At 34.7% G+C, this 16,203-nt stretch overlaps 2 protein-coding genes and 2 long non-coding RNA genes across 5 annotated transcripts in view; all 4 read right to left on the reverse strand.

The window, feature by feature from the left end:
* Nucleotides 1-1,283, reverse strand: part of LOC105313093 (angiogenic factor with G patch and FHA domains 1-like) — a 21,045-nt gene extending 19,762 nt beyond the window's left edge. For both annotated transcript variants that reach the window (XR_002185230.1, XM_019997770.1), the window contains exon 1: nucleotides 1,074-1,283. Coding sequence is in view for 1 of the 2 variants with exons in the window: in XM_019997770.1 (XP_019853329.1) it covers nucleotides 1,074-1,083 (10 nt within the window). In the remaining variant the exon portion in view is untranslated. The remainder of the gene's footprint in view (nucleotides 1-1,073) is intronic.
* Nucleotides 1,284-6,676: 5,393 nt separating this feature from the next.
* Nucleotides 6,677-7,883, reverse strand: LOC109580149 (uncharacterized). Its single transcript, XR_002185223.1, has 4 exons — nucleotides 7,785-7,883; nucleotides 7,300-7,722; nucleotides 6,999-7,097; nucleotides 6,677-6,726 (listed from the first exon to the last, which is right to left on the reverse strand). It is a non-coding gene; the product is annotated as an uncharacterized LOC109580149 (long non-coding RNA).
* Nucleotides 7,884-13,957: 6,074 nt separating this feature from the next.
* LOC109582811 (IQ and AAA domain-containing protein 1-like) lies at nucleotides 13,958-14,572 on the reverse strand. The gene is made up of 3 exons (XM_019997775.1): nucleotides 14,423-14,572; nucleotides 14,286-14,365; nucleotides 13,958-14,052 (listed from the first exon to the last, which is right to left on the reverse strand). Exons 1-3 carry the CDS (start codon nucleotides 14,513-14,515, stop codon nucleotides 13,986-13,988), a joined length of 240 nt encoding a protein of 79 aa, XP_019853334.1. The 5' UTR covers nucleotides 14,516-14,572; the 3' UTR covers nucleotides 13,958-13,985.
* A 1,041-nt stretch (nucleotides 14,573-15,613) lies between these two features.
* Nucleotides 15,614-16,180, reverse strand: LOC109582812 (uncharacterized). The gene is made up of 3 exons (XR_002185234.1): nucleotides 15,902-16,180; nucleotides 15,741-15,840; nucleotides 15,614-15,685 (listed from the first exon to the last, which is right to left on the reverse strand). It is a non-coding gene; the product is annotated as an uncharacterized LOC109582812 (long non-coding RNA).
* Between the last annotated feature and the right edge of the window lie 23 nt (nucleotides 16,181-16,203).

The following is a 16,203-nucleotide window of genomic DNA, read 5'->3' on the forward strand; positions in this document are numbered from 1 at the left end:
TATTCACAATTTACTTTTATTTACTTATGTTTATCACTGTTTACCTTTGTTTACTTATGTTTATCGTTATTTACCACGGTTTATCATTGTTTGCCTAGGCTTACTTATGTTTATCATTATTTGCCACTGTTTACTTATGTTTATCATTGTTTACAACTGTTTGCTTATGTTTATTATTCTTTACCACTGTCTATACTTATGTTTATCATTGTTTACCCCTGTCTACTTATGTTTATGATTGCTTACCTATGTTCATCACTGTTTATCATTGTTTGCCACTGTCTATTTATGTTTATCACTGTTTATCATTGTTTGCCACTGTTTACTTATGTTTATCACTGTTTATCATTGTTTGCCACTGTCTATTTATGTTTATCACTGTTTATCATTGTTTGCCACTGTCTACTTATGTTTATCACTGTTTATCTTTGTTTGCCACTGTCTATTTATGTTTATCACTGTTTATCATTGTTTGCCACTGTCTACTTATGTTTATCACTGTTTATCATTGTTTACCACTGTCTACTTATGTTTATTACTGTTTATCATTGTTTGCCACTGTCTATTTATGTTTATCACTGTTTATCATTGTTTGCCACGGTCTACTCATGTTTATCACTGTTTATCATTGTTTGCCACTGTCTATTCATGTTTATCATTGTTTGCCACGGTCTACTCATGTTTATCACTGTTTATCATTGTTTACCACTGTCTACTTATGTTTATCACTGTTTATCATTGTTTGCCACTGTCTATTTATGTTTATCACTGTTTATCATTGTTTGCCACGGTCTACTCATGTTTATCACTGTTTATCATTGTTTGCCACGGTCTACTCATGTTTATCACTGTTTATCATTGTTTGCCACTGTCTATTCATGTTTATCATTGTTTGCCACGGTCTACTCATGTTTATCACTGTTTAGGATGTTACAAGAGTTCTGTTCCCACACTGATGTTTACTAAATTAACAGTAAACTCTGGAGTTTGGCTAAATCGTTGGTCTTAAATCAAGCCTTATCTCGTAGAATGAGAAAGAAACACGTTAAAAAGAGATAGAGCCAATGGAATACCTAACAACATGCACCAGCTTCAATTGAATAATAATATTCCATTAACCGCTTCTAGTAGCTTCATTCTTCTCTCCTTTCCTTCCTCCAGGCTCTGGGACTCCAGTCTCTTCAGTTCTGCTTGTAGCACTCTTATCTTCTCTCTTATTAAGGCTGCATTTTCTAAAGGATTATTTTTGTCCTCTCCATTGGACTCCATTTTAAATAATTACAAGACTCTAGTAGACTATAAGAGTTAAAAATAATTCCAAAGATAATAAAATTGAATAATTTGAAAATTAATTAATCAATTTCAAAAGGTGTGAACAAACAAATTCTAATTAGCTAATTAAGTATGCATGACAGCCAAAGTACCTATTATTAATACTTCCTAAGTGGTGAGTCCAACTAATGAATACTCACTATTGGTAGTGGCTTGTGTGGTTTAATCATTGTCCTCTTATAATCTTTAAGAGTATTCTTCAGGAGAGGAGGAATAGGGTATCCAACTTTAATCTCAATATATTCAAGTGATGGATGGATGAAGATAGTTTCATATAAATGTTGTACTAGTTCTATCCAGTTAGGTTGAGATGAGTTTTCATTAATGCCTTTACACCGTATCCTCAGTAGTCTGATGGCTGTATGTGACTGTAACATGTTAGTAACAGCAGGTAGTACCTGTTCATAAAACAATGGTGTCATTATTTGTACCTTCTCTTCCTTACTACAGTTACTGTATGACTGATCTGATGTGAAGTTCACCTTAAGTTCTGTGAGATTTGTGAGATTGTTCTTTTGAGAGATGACATTAATGAAAGTTCTTATCTCTTCATTCAGTGGAAGTGGAATGGATACACTCAACTGCTGTAGACTGGTGTTGTGTCTGAGACCAGTTGTTAGGAAGGACAGGAATGAACTGGGAACAGCCATCTTGTCTTCATTAATCTCAAGGTATTTTAGTGTTTGGTTTTGTGTTAGCATGTCTTGTAGACTAGTACCCATAGTGCTGGTATATACTCTCTCCTCCTTTATCTCCATACTCAGAGCTTTAAGTGTAGTATTGGGTTTTAGAATAGTAAATAGTTCAATAGCACTCTCAGCTGTGTCTAGTGGTAAAGTAAGTGTATGTAGACTGGGATGAGAGAGAAATAGAAGATATGGTGGGTATGGATTAGGTAGTATCAGACAGTGTAATCCTTTGATATGTGGAAGGAGTGATGATGTCATCAGTTTACAACTCCACTCTATCTCTAGAGCAGTCAGTGGTGTGTTCACCTCTACTACATTCAGTGATGATGGTAGGAGTTCATCAGATATGTTCAGTAAAAGAGCTTGTAATGTGTTGTTGTCCTTTAGTAACTGCTCTATTACTCCATCAGGTAGAGGAGGAGGAGCAAGTACATGTACATGTATTATAAATGATGTTATTGTTTTATTTCTTGTTACTCCTCTAATGACACTGATAATGGTACTTGTTATTTCATACCATCCATAGTACTCAATCTTCATTTCTTGTAGTGTTGAATTCATTTCTATACATTTCTCAAGTTCAGTGCATTTGTCTGTGCAGTATGTATTGTCAACTGTTGGTATAATAGGGCTGACCATTATTAAGTGCAGTATCTTCAATTGAGGAAGATTGAGGAACTGTAACAATACAATACAAGGAAAATATTTACCTTTTAATAATTTACAGTAGCACTGATGAATATTGTATAGAAGTGATGGTTGTAGTAATTTGTGTATTATTTTATCAGTGGGCAGACCAAACTCTACCTCCAGTCTCTTACACTGGGTCTGTAGTGAGTTACTTGTTAGTCCAGCAGTAAAGACTGATAGCGACTGTTTAGGTACAGTCCTCAGGTGCAAGTGATTCCATGTTGTGTTGGAATTGTTTATACAATGACTGAGACACAACCAGTCAAACAATGACAATGATACTCTATATGGACACAGTGTGTGGTTGTTGATAGATTGTGCTAATACTTGACATAGTGTGGTGTTCTGTGATTCATACAGGAGTTGAAAAAGAAGAATGGGAAAATTGTTGACAAAATCATCAGAACTGATATGATCATTATTTAAAAATGAAGAATTTAATCTAATCTCTGAATTCTGATAGAAGTAGGAGAGATGACAAGTCTGAAATCCAAACAATGGTTTCCTCTTACACTCTAAGTCAAGTTGTTGTTTATTAAAATACTGTTGATAGCTCTCATGTTCTAGGTGAGTTAGACCTGCCACAAATCTCAGACACATTTGGAAGTGATCATCATCAAAGTGATCCTTAAATACTTCCTCTGTCTTCTTCTCATGCTTAGCTATCCACCATGCAGCTAGAAATTCCTGTATACTTAACTGAAGGAACTGATACTTCTCCTCATCATATTCTGTAAATGTTGTCATCAATCCAAGATATTCTTCCTTGACTGCCTCACTCAGAGACTGTAGTTGATGTGAAGAGAATGTCATTCTTTTATTAGCCAGGTTAGTATAAGCTAATTCACACATCTCTTGTAAAGGTTTAGCTAATTGTGATGGTAATGAAGAAAGACTACCTAAGAAATATGGGCTAAGGTCATTTTTTGATTCTTTTTCAACATGTCTTCTGATAGTTTGTAGGATAAAGTTCTCATAGAGTTGAGTGAGTGTTGTTGGTAAGTGTCCTCCTTCCTTACAATAAACTAAGATGACCATGGAACAGACTAGAGGTACATAACACAATGATTGGACATCATTTCGTACTTTAAGATCATTAATGAGTTTCACTGCTAGTTGTGAGTCCTTACTGCTTTGAGTAGTTGTGAAATGTGATTCGTATTTGTTTTCTTGAATGAATTCTTGAGCTAGTATTGTATCTTTTTGAAGTGTTTGTATAATTACTGTTGATATTTCTTCCTCAGAAAACCCAATGACCTGAACATGTCTACTGAGAGTATCCATTTTCAAAAGTGAAGAGGAGGCATAGCTACGAGAGGTAACAATTACTGAACATTTGTCTAACTTCTCTTTACAAATGATACTAGCAGCTAATGAAGACTGTCTGAGTTGTTCACTTAGTTCATCCCAACCATCAAAGACTATCAGTAATCCCTCTCCATTCCTCTTCTCAAACCATTCAGCTACCATGGGAACTTCATAACATTGATGTACAAACAGGTCAGCTAGTGTAGTAGCTGTAGCTATCTTGCTATTCCTTAAAGGACAGTAAAGTACCAAGTCATACTGTTGGTGTACAAGTGGTCCATTAGACCACATATTTAACAGTTTGCGACAGAGTGTGGTCTTGCCAATACCAGGAGGACCGTCTATTACTACTCTGAGAGACAGAGAGCTATCTGTGGGTTGGAGGACATCTTCAATACTTATCTCTTTGTTTTCAGTTAGTTTAACTGTTTCATCAACTTGTCCTCTTAGCAGATGCCAAGCTGATTTTGCTTGTGTGCTGGAGTCTTGTTTTTCTACTAGTGCTAGTCTTCCATAGAAATCTTTTCCAATTCTTGGTGGCCAGTTGGTAGCAACAATAGGTTGGTGTTTGTAGTGTTGTCTCATATTGTCAGCATATCCTTGAACATCATCAGGTATTGAACTAATGGATGCAACATCATCAGGTATAGACTGACCTAATGTATTGAGATATAATGACTATATTGATCAATGATAATGTACACACACACACTTACCTAACTGGTGTAATATAGAAGTAGTAATATCTGTTAGTGTACGATGTTGTTGGTTTATTAATACATGACATATATCAATAAGATACTGCTCTGAATTAAGAGAGGATTCCAACTGTTTTTCAATGACATTCATAAGGTTGGCAGCTTTAGTAAAATTATCAACTGCTGGTACAAGCATTTCCTGTTTAGTTTGTTGTGGTATCAGTTCTTTAGCATACAGTGCATATGCTGTTCTTGGAATGTCAATAGAAATACTATCAACAAGTTTAACAGAATGAGTCCTTAATATATCCTTTGGATTACCTGCAGTAGTGCCATTAGTTAATGAGTGTTGTATTAAGTGTATGTTTACCTGTTATAGGACCAGGATTAGCATTACTGGTACTGACTTCCATATCATCATTAGTACTTCTTCCAGCTGTGGGATCTGTCACTTTGTCTTCAATAGTTCTAGCTAGTTCATTCTCTTTACATTGTTTCAAAGCATTAATGACATCTCTCCATGATGCTGTAGGATTAACTTGTAACCATCTCTTATGCAAAGCCATTTTCATGAGGTGAGCATTTCTTTTCTTTTTATCAATTATATTGACATCAGATTGTGTTATTCCAGGAAGACAAAGAGCAAATGGTTTCAAGTCAACAAGTGGTTTAAGGCACTTTGCAAATAAGAGACAAGATGGTTGATCATCAATCACAGGACCAGGATTGAGTTCAACATCTCCTGATAAGAGGAGGAGCATACGTAGACAAACAATTAAATAGAGATCATTGTAAATCAGGTTAGAACTGCTGCCTCCAGGTAAGACTACTGACTGGAGGTAATTTGTATCAGTAACAGTAACACCAGTAGTACATTGTACTTGGTAGCAGTTACCTAATAATAAAATACCAGTAAATATACAAGTACAAAGTTGCAATTGTTGTTTACCTGTTGGAGGAATCATGAAGATGTGTCTCAATAAAGAAAGAGAGAGAAAAAGGAGTAAAGCAATAAGAGACAGAGCTGCTGGCAGTTTAGATGTCTTCTCTCCTGATGTAGTACTGCCTGACTTGCTGTCTACTGCAGCTTTGAATGAGTGAGAGTGGCGGCCATTAGTTGGTCTACTGGAGGCAGCTTGACAGTAGTTCCACAGTCCAATACTTGCTCTCCATTGAGAGACATCAATCATCTTGTAATTATTAGTAAAGTATAATTAAAATGAACTATAATATACTTACCTCTATCACTGTTAATGATCAGCTGTTGTAAGATAAAGAAATGAAAGATACAGTCAATAATTATAAAGAACAAGGTACAAGCCAATTGTGCTGAACTTGCAAGCTCCTCCTTCCTTATCAAAACCACATCCGCCTGACAAGTCAATTTTGTCAGCTTTGTTTTTTTTACCTACTTTCAACTTATTGTTGAGGTAAAAGTTACTAATTTTAATGCTAGATATACAGCTTAGAAATAGTAATAGGAATTCATTTATGTATAATAAAATCAAACAGCTGACAATTTCAAATAATAATCAAATAATAATAATAACAACAACATTAATAATAATAATATTAATAATAATAATAATAATAAGTCAAGCACTATATATTAGTCACAGCTAACACTCCCTCCCTCTCCTCCATTATTCCAATCAGTTGCTGGAAGTGGCAGCTGCTACTGAGGCACTCACTCCGGCTCTAACTGCTCCTTTGGTTGCGTCTCTCACATATTTGTTACCAGCAGCACCTTTGGCAGCCTCAGCAGCTGCTTTATCTAATGTACCGCCAGACAGACAATAATAACGATGAATCTAAAATAATAATAATAAATACAATTAATTTAATTAATATAATTAGTCTCTACTAATTATTAGTGTTTTTTAAATTAATGTATGGTGTACTAATAAGGAATATCATGATGGCTGCCCAGGGTACTAATAATAGCCAGAAGAAGGACAGAGCCGATTGGTTTATTGGCCTTGATAATATTAGCACCTGAAATAATACCACTAGAGGGGGATGGAGAAATGACAATAATAATGCTAAAAATATTTGATGGTTGAGCTATAAAAAATACATTGTAATATTCTAATTAAAATTAAGATTATTTTTATAAATTTTGAAAGCTTCATCAATTGTGCTATTCATCATAAAATTCAAGTCTAGCAAAACAAACGTCCATCTTTAAACCAGCCCATCAGCAAAACTAAAAGTTGCATTATTCTCCTTTTTTTAACTACATCCTGTTAAATACAAGTAGACATATTGGTACTGTACTTACATTGAGAAACTGGGAGGACCTAGAGCAAAAAAGACCCAGACAGCACACTGGATCACCATGATGAAGAAGAACCACATGAAGGCAAGGGAACTGTCCTTCCTAAACAATCAATCAGTCACTAACACTCTAACCTCACTCTCCTACAGTATAACATGCTATCAAATTTAAGCATCAATTTCCTCCAGCATGCTTCAGTATGGGATCATAGTGAAATGACAAATTTTTTAACAAGAAAAAGGATTTTTACAAATTGTTTTTCCCTGCCTTAAATTCAATGGGACTACATACATTGTAGGATTACCTGTGAGCGTAATATGCAGGCATGAACCAGCAGAAGAGAGCACCAATAGGTAACATGAAGAGCCACAGTATACCCAATACAATGGTCACTATTGAGTTAGTGGGAGAGAAACTGATGGTAGGATCATTAGCCTGACCAACAGCAATGGCACCAGGTATTGATAATGAGTATTATACTAAAAATAAATAATAATAATAACAATAATAATAAATTAATAATAATATTCATTAAATAGGGTGTGGCTCATTAATATCATTGTGAGCCCCACCCATCAGTAGCTGCATGAACACTCACCAAAAACCATAACAACCAAACTCCTGATCTTCCATTTCTCGGAGGGAGGGATCTCTTCACTGATGTTCAAGTAGAAATATGGCTGACAGGGACAGAACTTTGGTAATGGCAGGAAATTTCTTGGATGAGCTACACACAATATATAAAGAAATGTAAATATGATCTTTCTCCTCCCTCTCTCTCTCCCTCACCGTCTGCTCCTAGTTTGGACAAATTCTTTTCTATTTCTTGAAGCTGTGACTCTCTATTAGCAATCTCCTAATAATAAATAAATAAATAAAAATAATAAATAAATAGACACTAATTAATTATGAACATGTTCCATTGGGAGGCTATATTCCGACTTCAATTCTTCAAGTTACGGCCATTTTAAGAAAACGCCCAAAATCTGAAAAATACCCAAGGCTATAGCCCATGGTTTTTTCCAAAAAATGGCTCCGGAATCACCCCAAATTTTTATTACATTTTCTAATATATATTGATGCCCTTATGCTGTGTAGAAGTTTGAGCTGATTCCGACTTTAAATTTTTCAAGTTACGGCCATTTTATAAACAAGCGTGAAAAATCTGAAAAGGCTATAGTCCATGGTTTTTCAAAAATGGCTCCGAAATCACCCCAAATTTTTATTATATTTTCTGATACATATTGATGTCCTTATGCTGTGTAGAAAATTTGAGCAGATTCTGACTTCAATATTTCAAGTTACGGCCATTTTAAGAAAACGCCAAAAATCTGAAAAATACCCAAGGCTATAGCACATGGTTTTTTTCAAAAAATGGCTCCAAAATTATCCCAAATTTTTATTACATTTTCTGATACATATTGATGTCCTTATGCTGTATAGAAAGTTTAAGCAGATTCTGACTTCAATTTTTGAGTTAGGGCCATTTAAAAAAATGCCAAAATCTGAAAAATACCCAAGGCTATAGCAGATGGTTTTTTTCAAAAAATGGCTCTAAAATCATCCCAAAATTTTTATTACATTTTCTGATACATATTGATGTCCCTATGCTGTGTAGAAAGTTTGAGCTGATTCCATCTTCATTTTTTTAAGTTACAGCCTTTTTAAGAACATGCCAAAAATTTGAAGCTCATGGTTTTTTCCAAAAAATGGCTCCAAAATCACCCAAAATTTTTATTACATTTTCTGATACATATTGATGTCCCTATGCTGTGTAGAAAGTTTGAGCTGATTCCGACTTCATTTTTTAAAGTAACGGCCTTTTTCTCAAGGTTATAGCCCATGGCTTTTTCCAAAAAATGGCTCCAAAATTACCCCAAATTTTTATTACATTTTTTGCTACACATTAACATCCTTATGCTCTGTAGAAATTTTGAGCTGATTCCAACTTTAATTTTATGACCATTTAAAAATGACAAAATTCTGAAAAATATTCAAGGCTATAGTCCATGCATGGTTTTTTCCAATTGTTGGCTCAGAAATCCCTCCCAATTCTTATTACATTTTCTGATATAAATTGACATCCTTATAAATTTAAGCTAATTCCGACTAAAACATTTTAATTTAATGTCCTTATGCTACAATACATGTACATATGTACAATGTATACTTACAGACTCTTGATGCATAGTCAGGTCTTGGTATTATTATGATCCTTTGATACATGCCACATATAATCCTTTTACATCAGCATCTACACACACTGTATAATTATTACTAGTGTATCATGATTTCTACTAACCAAAAGGTCTAGTGGAGGTACCAATGATCATTACTCTTTCCTCTGGTTTCATACCTTTCAATATCTTTGGTAGTGTCTTCTTGAATCTTTTAGGATCAGTCTATAACATTAACAGATAATAGAGAGACAGTAATAATTATACTGTAGCTTTTGATTGAGGTACTTTATCAGTTTTTAGTATCTTTTTTCTAAAAGTTTTCTCACAGTGGCATATGAGCTTAACTGAGGGTGGGCAGGCTTTAGCAACCTTTTAATAAAATATAATATCATTATTATTATTATTATTACTTCTATATTGTTATCATTAGCATACTTTGAAGATCATGTGCAGGAGCATGTTCAGTCCAGCTTTTCCCGGGAATTTACCCGCCACATTAGAGGACCTGAGGTTGAACAGGTTGGTCCCAGTCTCAATGCATATAGTGTGTAATAGACTCTTCTTTCCAGTCCTTCTGGGACCAATTATCATCACAGACTTGATGTGTGGAGCCTTCTCATGAGCTCCCTTGACCCTATATAAGGAGAAATACATGTACATGTACATGTATAATAATGAATCATGTACATGTACATGTACAGTGCAGCCTCTATATAATAAGGACACCTTTTCATAATAGAGGCACTTTATAATGAGGACATTTTGTACTGTTCCTGTTGGTACAAAGTCTACAAACCAGTACCATACTTTACTTAATGCTAAAATACGGTGTTCAGTTAGGACTCTCTTAACGTCAGCTAGTGAAGACATTGGCTCAATCTTTACTGCACTCTTGTCAGTGTTGTTAGGACCAACAGGCTCTGATGCAATGTGGTAGCTAAATGACTGAGCAAAAACACACAAAATAAATGAGCCATGAACACATACACACACCACTTCATTATGAATGCATGGAACATGTACATTTACTGATGTATATGTATATGTACTTACATGTATGTTGTGCAGAAAGTTTGAGCTGATTCTGATTAAAATATAGCAAGGCTGCAAAAGTCGTGGCAGCCATTTTGTTTGGGGGTGAATCCTACTTAGTAACGCTACCGCGTTACTAATTGAATTTTCAATAAATTTTTAAAGTTGCTCTAAATTTACATCAAGATGTGCTTGTGAATGCTATGTAGTAAGTTTAAATGGTTGTAACTTGAAAAATTTAAGTCGGAATCAGTTCAAACTTTCTACACAACATAAGTACATCAGTATGTATTATATTAGAAGCTGGTCCACGACACATTAAAAGTCCGTTGGTTTGTCTACCTCCGGTCTGTGGGTCAATTGGGAATGATTTTTAGCCATTTTTTTAGAGAAAAGCATTGGCTTATAGCATCGTGTAATTGGCTATATCTTCCTTTTTCATTTGCCTATTGTAGAGCTATTGTGAGATGCTTTTGTCTTTGTTTTTTTGATAGTATCAGTGATAATTCCAATTATAGAGATGGGAAATTAGTACATGATGGCGGCTCAGCTTTTACAACCTCAACTAATTAACAAATGAATCAGCAAGTATCAGCAAAAATAATAGTAAACAGACAATCATCCACTAACTAATTATTGACAATATTTATCTCTAATGTAACTAGCAATAGATTTCTCTTCTATTGTATCCAGTGCTGTAGCTAATGATGACCAACTGGGACCTCCTTTCTCTCTCACTCCATCTTCTCCTCTTAACCAGGCAGACATACACTCACGGAAACACTCAACTGGATCTCCTCTATTCTTCTTGTCTATATCCACTAGTCTAGGATCATATAATCCTAACTGTAGACCTAGTCTGTGCCATACAGAGCAGGGCAAGTGTTGATCTGATGTTAATTCTTTAATGACATTACCAAGTTTTTCAATATCTATAAAAATAATAATTAAGTCTACACTCCCTTTACTTTACAATTGTGATAGTACATATTATAACATACCTAGCTTTATTGGAGTCAATGGTGTCTTGAATTCTTCAGTTATTCCAATCACTTCCTATACAATAATAATAATAATAATAATAACTGATATTTGTCACTGTGCTTGTATATCAAGGTGATATACATCAGTAGTGCATTACTGAAATGTGAGTTTAACAGATGTATAAAAAACAACTCACAATTATGACAAAAACTGAGGCTGGGTTTACAAAGCAACGCAAAATGCATCATTTTTTAAACAAAAGAGTATAGCATAAAAAAGGATTGCATATATGATCTTTTGATTATTAGTGCTTGTATTAATGTATCAAACAGTTTGTGTGTCTTAATTCTTACCTTAATATCACGTCTTCCTAATAGTGACAGGTTACTAATATCTGATAATGATTCATCAGGTAGGATCTCCTTCAATCCTGTACGTCTAGTACCAGTAGCATTTACTAAAAACTCTTCTCTCTTGAAAATAGCAGACATCATATCTTTTACACTATACACTGTCCTTTCTCTTGGTGTATTCACAGGATAGGCTAGTTCTTTAGGATCAATAACTAACTCTTTTACCTCTAGACTGGGACAGGAATCTTTATAAATACTCATTACCTTTCCTATCACATCTCTTCTTAGAGACACCATATTGTCACTGTAACCTTTCTCACAGGACATCATTACTAGTACACACTGGCTCTCATCCACAATCTCTACCAGTGATCCTACTCCATGACCATTAGACCAATAGAGTCCATTCTTCCAAAATGTACAACGTCGCTTTAACTTGTCATCTTCTTGAGGTAGAGCCATTTTGTAAGCAAGACGTAATGAGAGGACATGGAAGTATCGAGGAGAAAAGAAATGATGTTTAGTAGTACACTGTAGACACCAACCAAACTGGTACACTTCACTAGTCATCTCATTGGGTCTATCAGTAGACAAAAGACATGGAAAGTGCAACAACCTTTCTCTTCTTCTTTCTCTTCCTCCCTCCTCCTCTTCCACTGCTAACTGATGGAGGTTAGTCATTCTTAGGAAAAATGGATTAATTTCTTCACAAAGTTCCATGTTCTTTAGAAAACGAATCAACATGTCAGGATCATATTTAGGGAAGAGTCTAGTCAGACCAGACACACTAACAATACCAGTATTGCTAGCAATGTCAACGTGTTCTTTGAATGTCTCTGGAGCAAAGAGAATCCCATCCAGCTCAGTTAGTAGTATACCCTTATTCACAACAACCCATACCTTGTCTTCACTTTTAAGAACACTGATTAAACCAATTGAGTGCAACAAATGAAGAGCATCCAAGACGTCTTCTCTCTTATCTGATAAATTATATTCATTATGACTCTTGGTAGCAGACATTACATCAGAGAGGGTCAGCATATTCTCTTTCCTTTCCTCCAGTAGACCATACATCATGTGACAATAAAGACTCAAATTCCTTCCACTTGTACTACGAATGGACTCACAGGCACTACACAACTTATTAAAGAAAGAATCCACACTACTCCCACCAAGCTTACGACAATCTAAGAAGACACTATCACAACTTTCTCTTACAATAATCTCCTGTATTTCTTCCTTTCTCCTTCTCCTTTCAAAAAGATTACTTATCTCATCCACATGACTGACTATTACAAAAACATGGCATTGATTAAGAGCTTTCTGTGCTTCATTTCTCACAACTGTTAGCCACTGATGAAGCTGTTTGACTGGCTTCTTCTCCAATATATTGACTACTATTAGGAACACACCACCAGAACCTTGTAACAGATTCTCAATGACAGCACTGTGACTGGAGTAGTATTCCGAATGACCAGCAAAATCATGAAGAATGATGTTACCCAGTGTCCTGTGTTGTAGTTTATAAGGAATGATACCAGCTGTACAGGGCACTACTCCTCCAACATTTCTAAAGGAACCAAGAACAATAGAACTAATAGCTGTGTCCTTGATGACGTGACTAAGAGTACTTTTACCAGCTCCAGGATTACCCACAAGGAGGACATTAACATAAGAATCAATTGGATGAGATGATTTAATGCCACCAAACTTCTTAAAGACAGAAAGAGTATCAGTGTGACCATTCTCCTTAGCTAGTTTAAATGGTGTGTCCTCATACTTGTTTCTAGCCAATGGATCACATTTACCAGTTGATAGTAAATATTCAACTGCTGCCGATCTACCCCAATAAGCAGCAATGTGAAGAGGTGTCCGCCCGGCCCTGGTAACAGCCATTGGATCACAGTGACACTCATCAATGAGATATCTCATCACATCAACATGATTACCTCGTGGAGCCAAATGAAGACAAGTCCAACCTCCACTATCTCTTTCGTGTGGGTCACAGTGATATTTAGTGATGAGATCTTTTGTAACATCTAACCAGCCATTCCTTGAAGACAAATGAAGTAAACTATAAGGCATTGTAATGTTATTCGGTTTCTTCACTAATGGTAGTAAGCGAACAGCTTCTTTATGATCTTTATTCTCAAACGCAGTCCAACACTGGACCTCTAACGACATCTTGTGAATTTGTGATCAGTTAATTAGATTCATTGATACCAGCCCACACACAGAGCAGGAATTCATTAATCATGATAGGGAGCATAATAATGGCACTCACTGCTCTCTTATAAATATTACATACATTTGGAATTAAAGACAAAGATAATTATAACAATACAGTTAGTAATAAGTGCACGTGTATTTTGTATTTTTTGTGCTTATTTCTTCTTTTCCTTTTCCTTCCCTTTCTTCCCTCCTCCTCCATCATCCTCCGCTCACATTGCTTCTTTGATAGCTTTAGCTTTCTTCTTTCCAAGAGGAGTATTCATTTTTAAACCAAGCCTACATTAACAAAAAAGGTATAAAATAATTATTATTGTTCTATTTATACTATCATTACACATGTAGATTATTTTTAGTAACAAGGTTCTCAGTATTAATTTGCATGAACACTGAAGATTAGGGTTCTGCCTATAATACATGTACTACATCCAGATGCTATTTTTAGCTAACTAATAGATATACTATTTTTAGTAACAAACAAGGTTCCTAAACAGTTCTAATAATTGATCTACTTTGTATGCTTCCTCTTCTTCTCTATAAATCGGATCAAAAAAGGAATGAATTCTGCTGTTGTCAATGGATGCTTACGAAGCTAAAGAGAGCAAGAAAAAAATTTATATTAAAATTAAAAATTATCATTATTATTTGCTTGTTGTATTCTTCTTTCAGTGAGTACTTGTGTTATTGCAGTGATCATGTGTCCTGGAGTGTATCCGTCTGATACTTTAGCTAATGAGCTCATGTCAAATCCATCAGTAACATGTCCGCCATGTTTCAGTATAAGACTCTTCCACTGCTTTCCAAGTACATAAAATAATAAAACAATTGTATTATTAATTTTTGCTATTTTACACATGCATGTTTGAGGTAAATCTGACTTCAATTTTTCAAGTTACAGCTATTTTAAGAAAATGCCGAAATTCTGAAAAATACCTAAGGCATATGTCAAGGCAAAACCAAGGCATAACAAGGCATATTAAAATACACATTTTTCCAAAAAATGGCTATAAAAATCATTCCCAATTTTTATTACATGTTATGCTGTGTACAAAGTTTGAGGTGATTCCGACTTTAATTTTTCAAATTACGTCCATTTTAAAAAATGCCAAAATTAAAAAAATTTCCCAAGGCTATATATAGCCCATGGTTTTTTCAAAAAATGGCTCCAAAATCACCCCCAATTTTTATTACATTTTCTGATACATATTGATGTCCTTATTCTCTGTAGAAAGTTTGAGCTGATTCCGATTTTATGTTTTGAAGTTACAGCCATTTTAAGAAAACGCCAAAAATCTGAAAAATACCCAAGGCTATAGCCCATGGTTTCTTTCCAAAAAATGGCTCTGAAATCACTCCAAAGTTATACATTTTCTGATAAATATTGATGTTTTTATGTTGTGTAGAAACTAGAAAGTTTGAGCCAATTCCAACTTCAATTTTTCAAGTTATGGCCATTTTTTAAAAAATGCCAAAAATCTGAAAAATACCCAAGGCTATAGCCCATGGTTTTTTCCCAAAAAATGGCTCCAAAATCACCCCAAATTTTCATTACATTTTTTGCTACATATTAATATCCTTATGCTCTGTAGAAATTTTGAGCTGATTCTGACTTTAATTTTCCAATTAAAAACAAAAAATTCTGAAAAATATTCAAGGCTATAGTCAATGCATGGTTTTTTCCAAAAAATGGCTCAGAAATCCCTCCCAATTTTTATTACATTTTCTGATACATATTAACATTCTTATAAATTTAAGCTGATTCCTACTAAAACTTTTTAATTTAATGTCCTTATGTTACAATACATGTACATGTACAGTGTATGGATGTACTTACAGACTCTTGATGCATAGTCAAATCTTGGTATCATTATGATTCTTTGATACATGACACATAATCCTTTAACATCAGCATCTACACACACTGTATAATTATTAATTATTACTAGTGTATCATGATTTCTACTAACCAAAAGGTCTAGTGGAGGTACCAATGATCATTACTCTGTCCTCTGGTTTTATACCTTTAAATATCTTTGGTAGCATCTTCTTGAATCTTTTAGGATCAGTCTATAACATTAACAGATAATAGAGAGACACTAATAATTATTGTAGCTTTTGATTGACGTACTTTATCAGTTTTTGGTATTCTTTTTCTAAAAGTTCTCTCACAGTGGCCTATGAGCACAACTGAGGGTGGGCAGGCTTTATCAACCTTTTAATGAAATATAATATCATTATTATTATTATTATTAGTTCTATATTGTTATCATTAGCACACTTTGAAGACCGTGTGCAGGAGCATGTTCAATCCAGCTTTTCCCAGGAACTTACCCACCACATTAGAGGGCCTGAGGTTGAACAGGTTGGCCCCAGTCTCAGTGCATATAGTGTGTAATAGACTCTTTCTAGTCCCTGTGGGACCAGTTATCA

The sequence above is a fragment of the Amphimedon queenslandica genome, unplaced genomic scaffold (assembly GCF_000090795.2).
Source record: "Amphimedon queenslandica unplaced genomic scaffold, v1.1 AMPQUscaffold_13354, whole genome shotgun sequence".
In the NCBI taxonomy this organism is placed as follows: Eukaryota; Metazoa; Porifera; class Demospongiae; order Haplosclerida; family Niphatidae; genus Amphimedon; species Amphimedon queenslandica.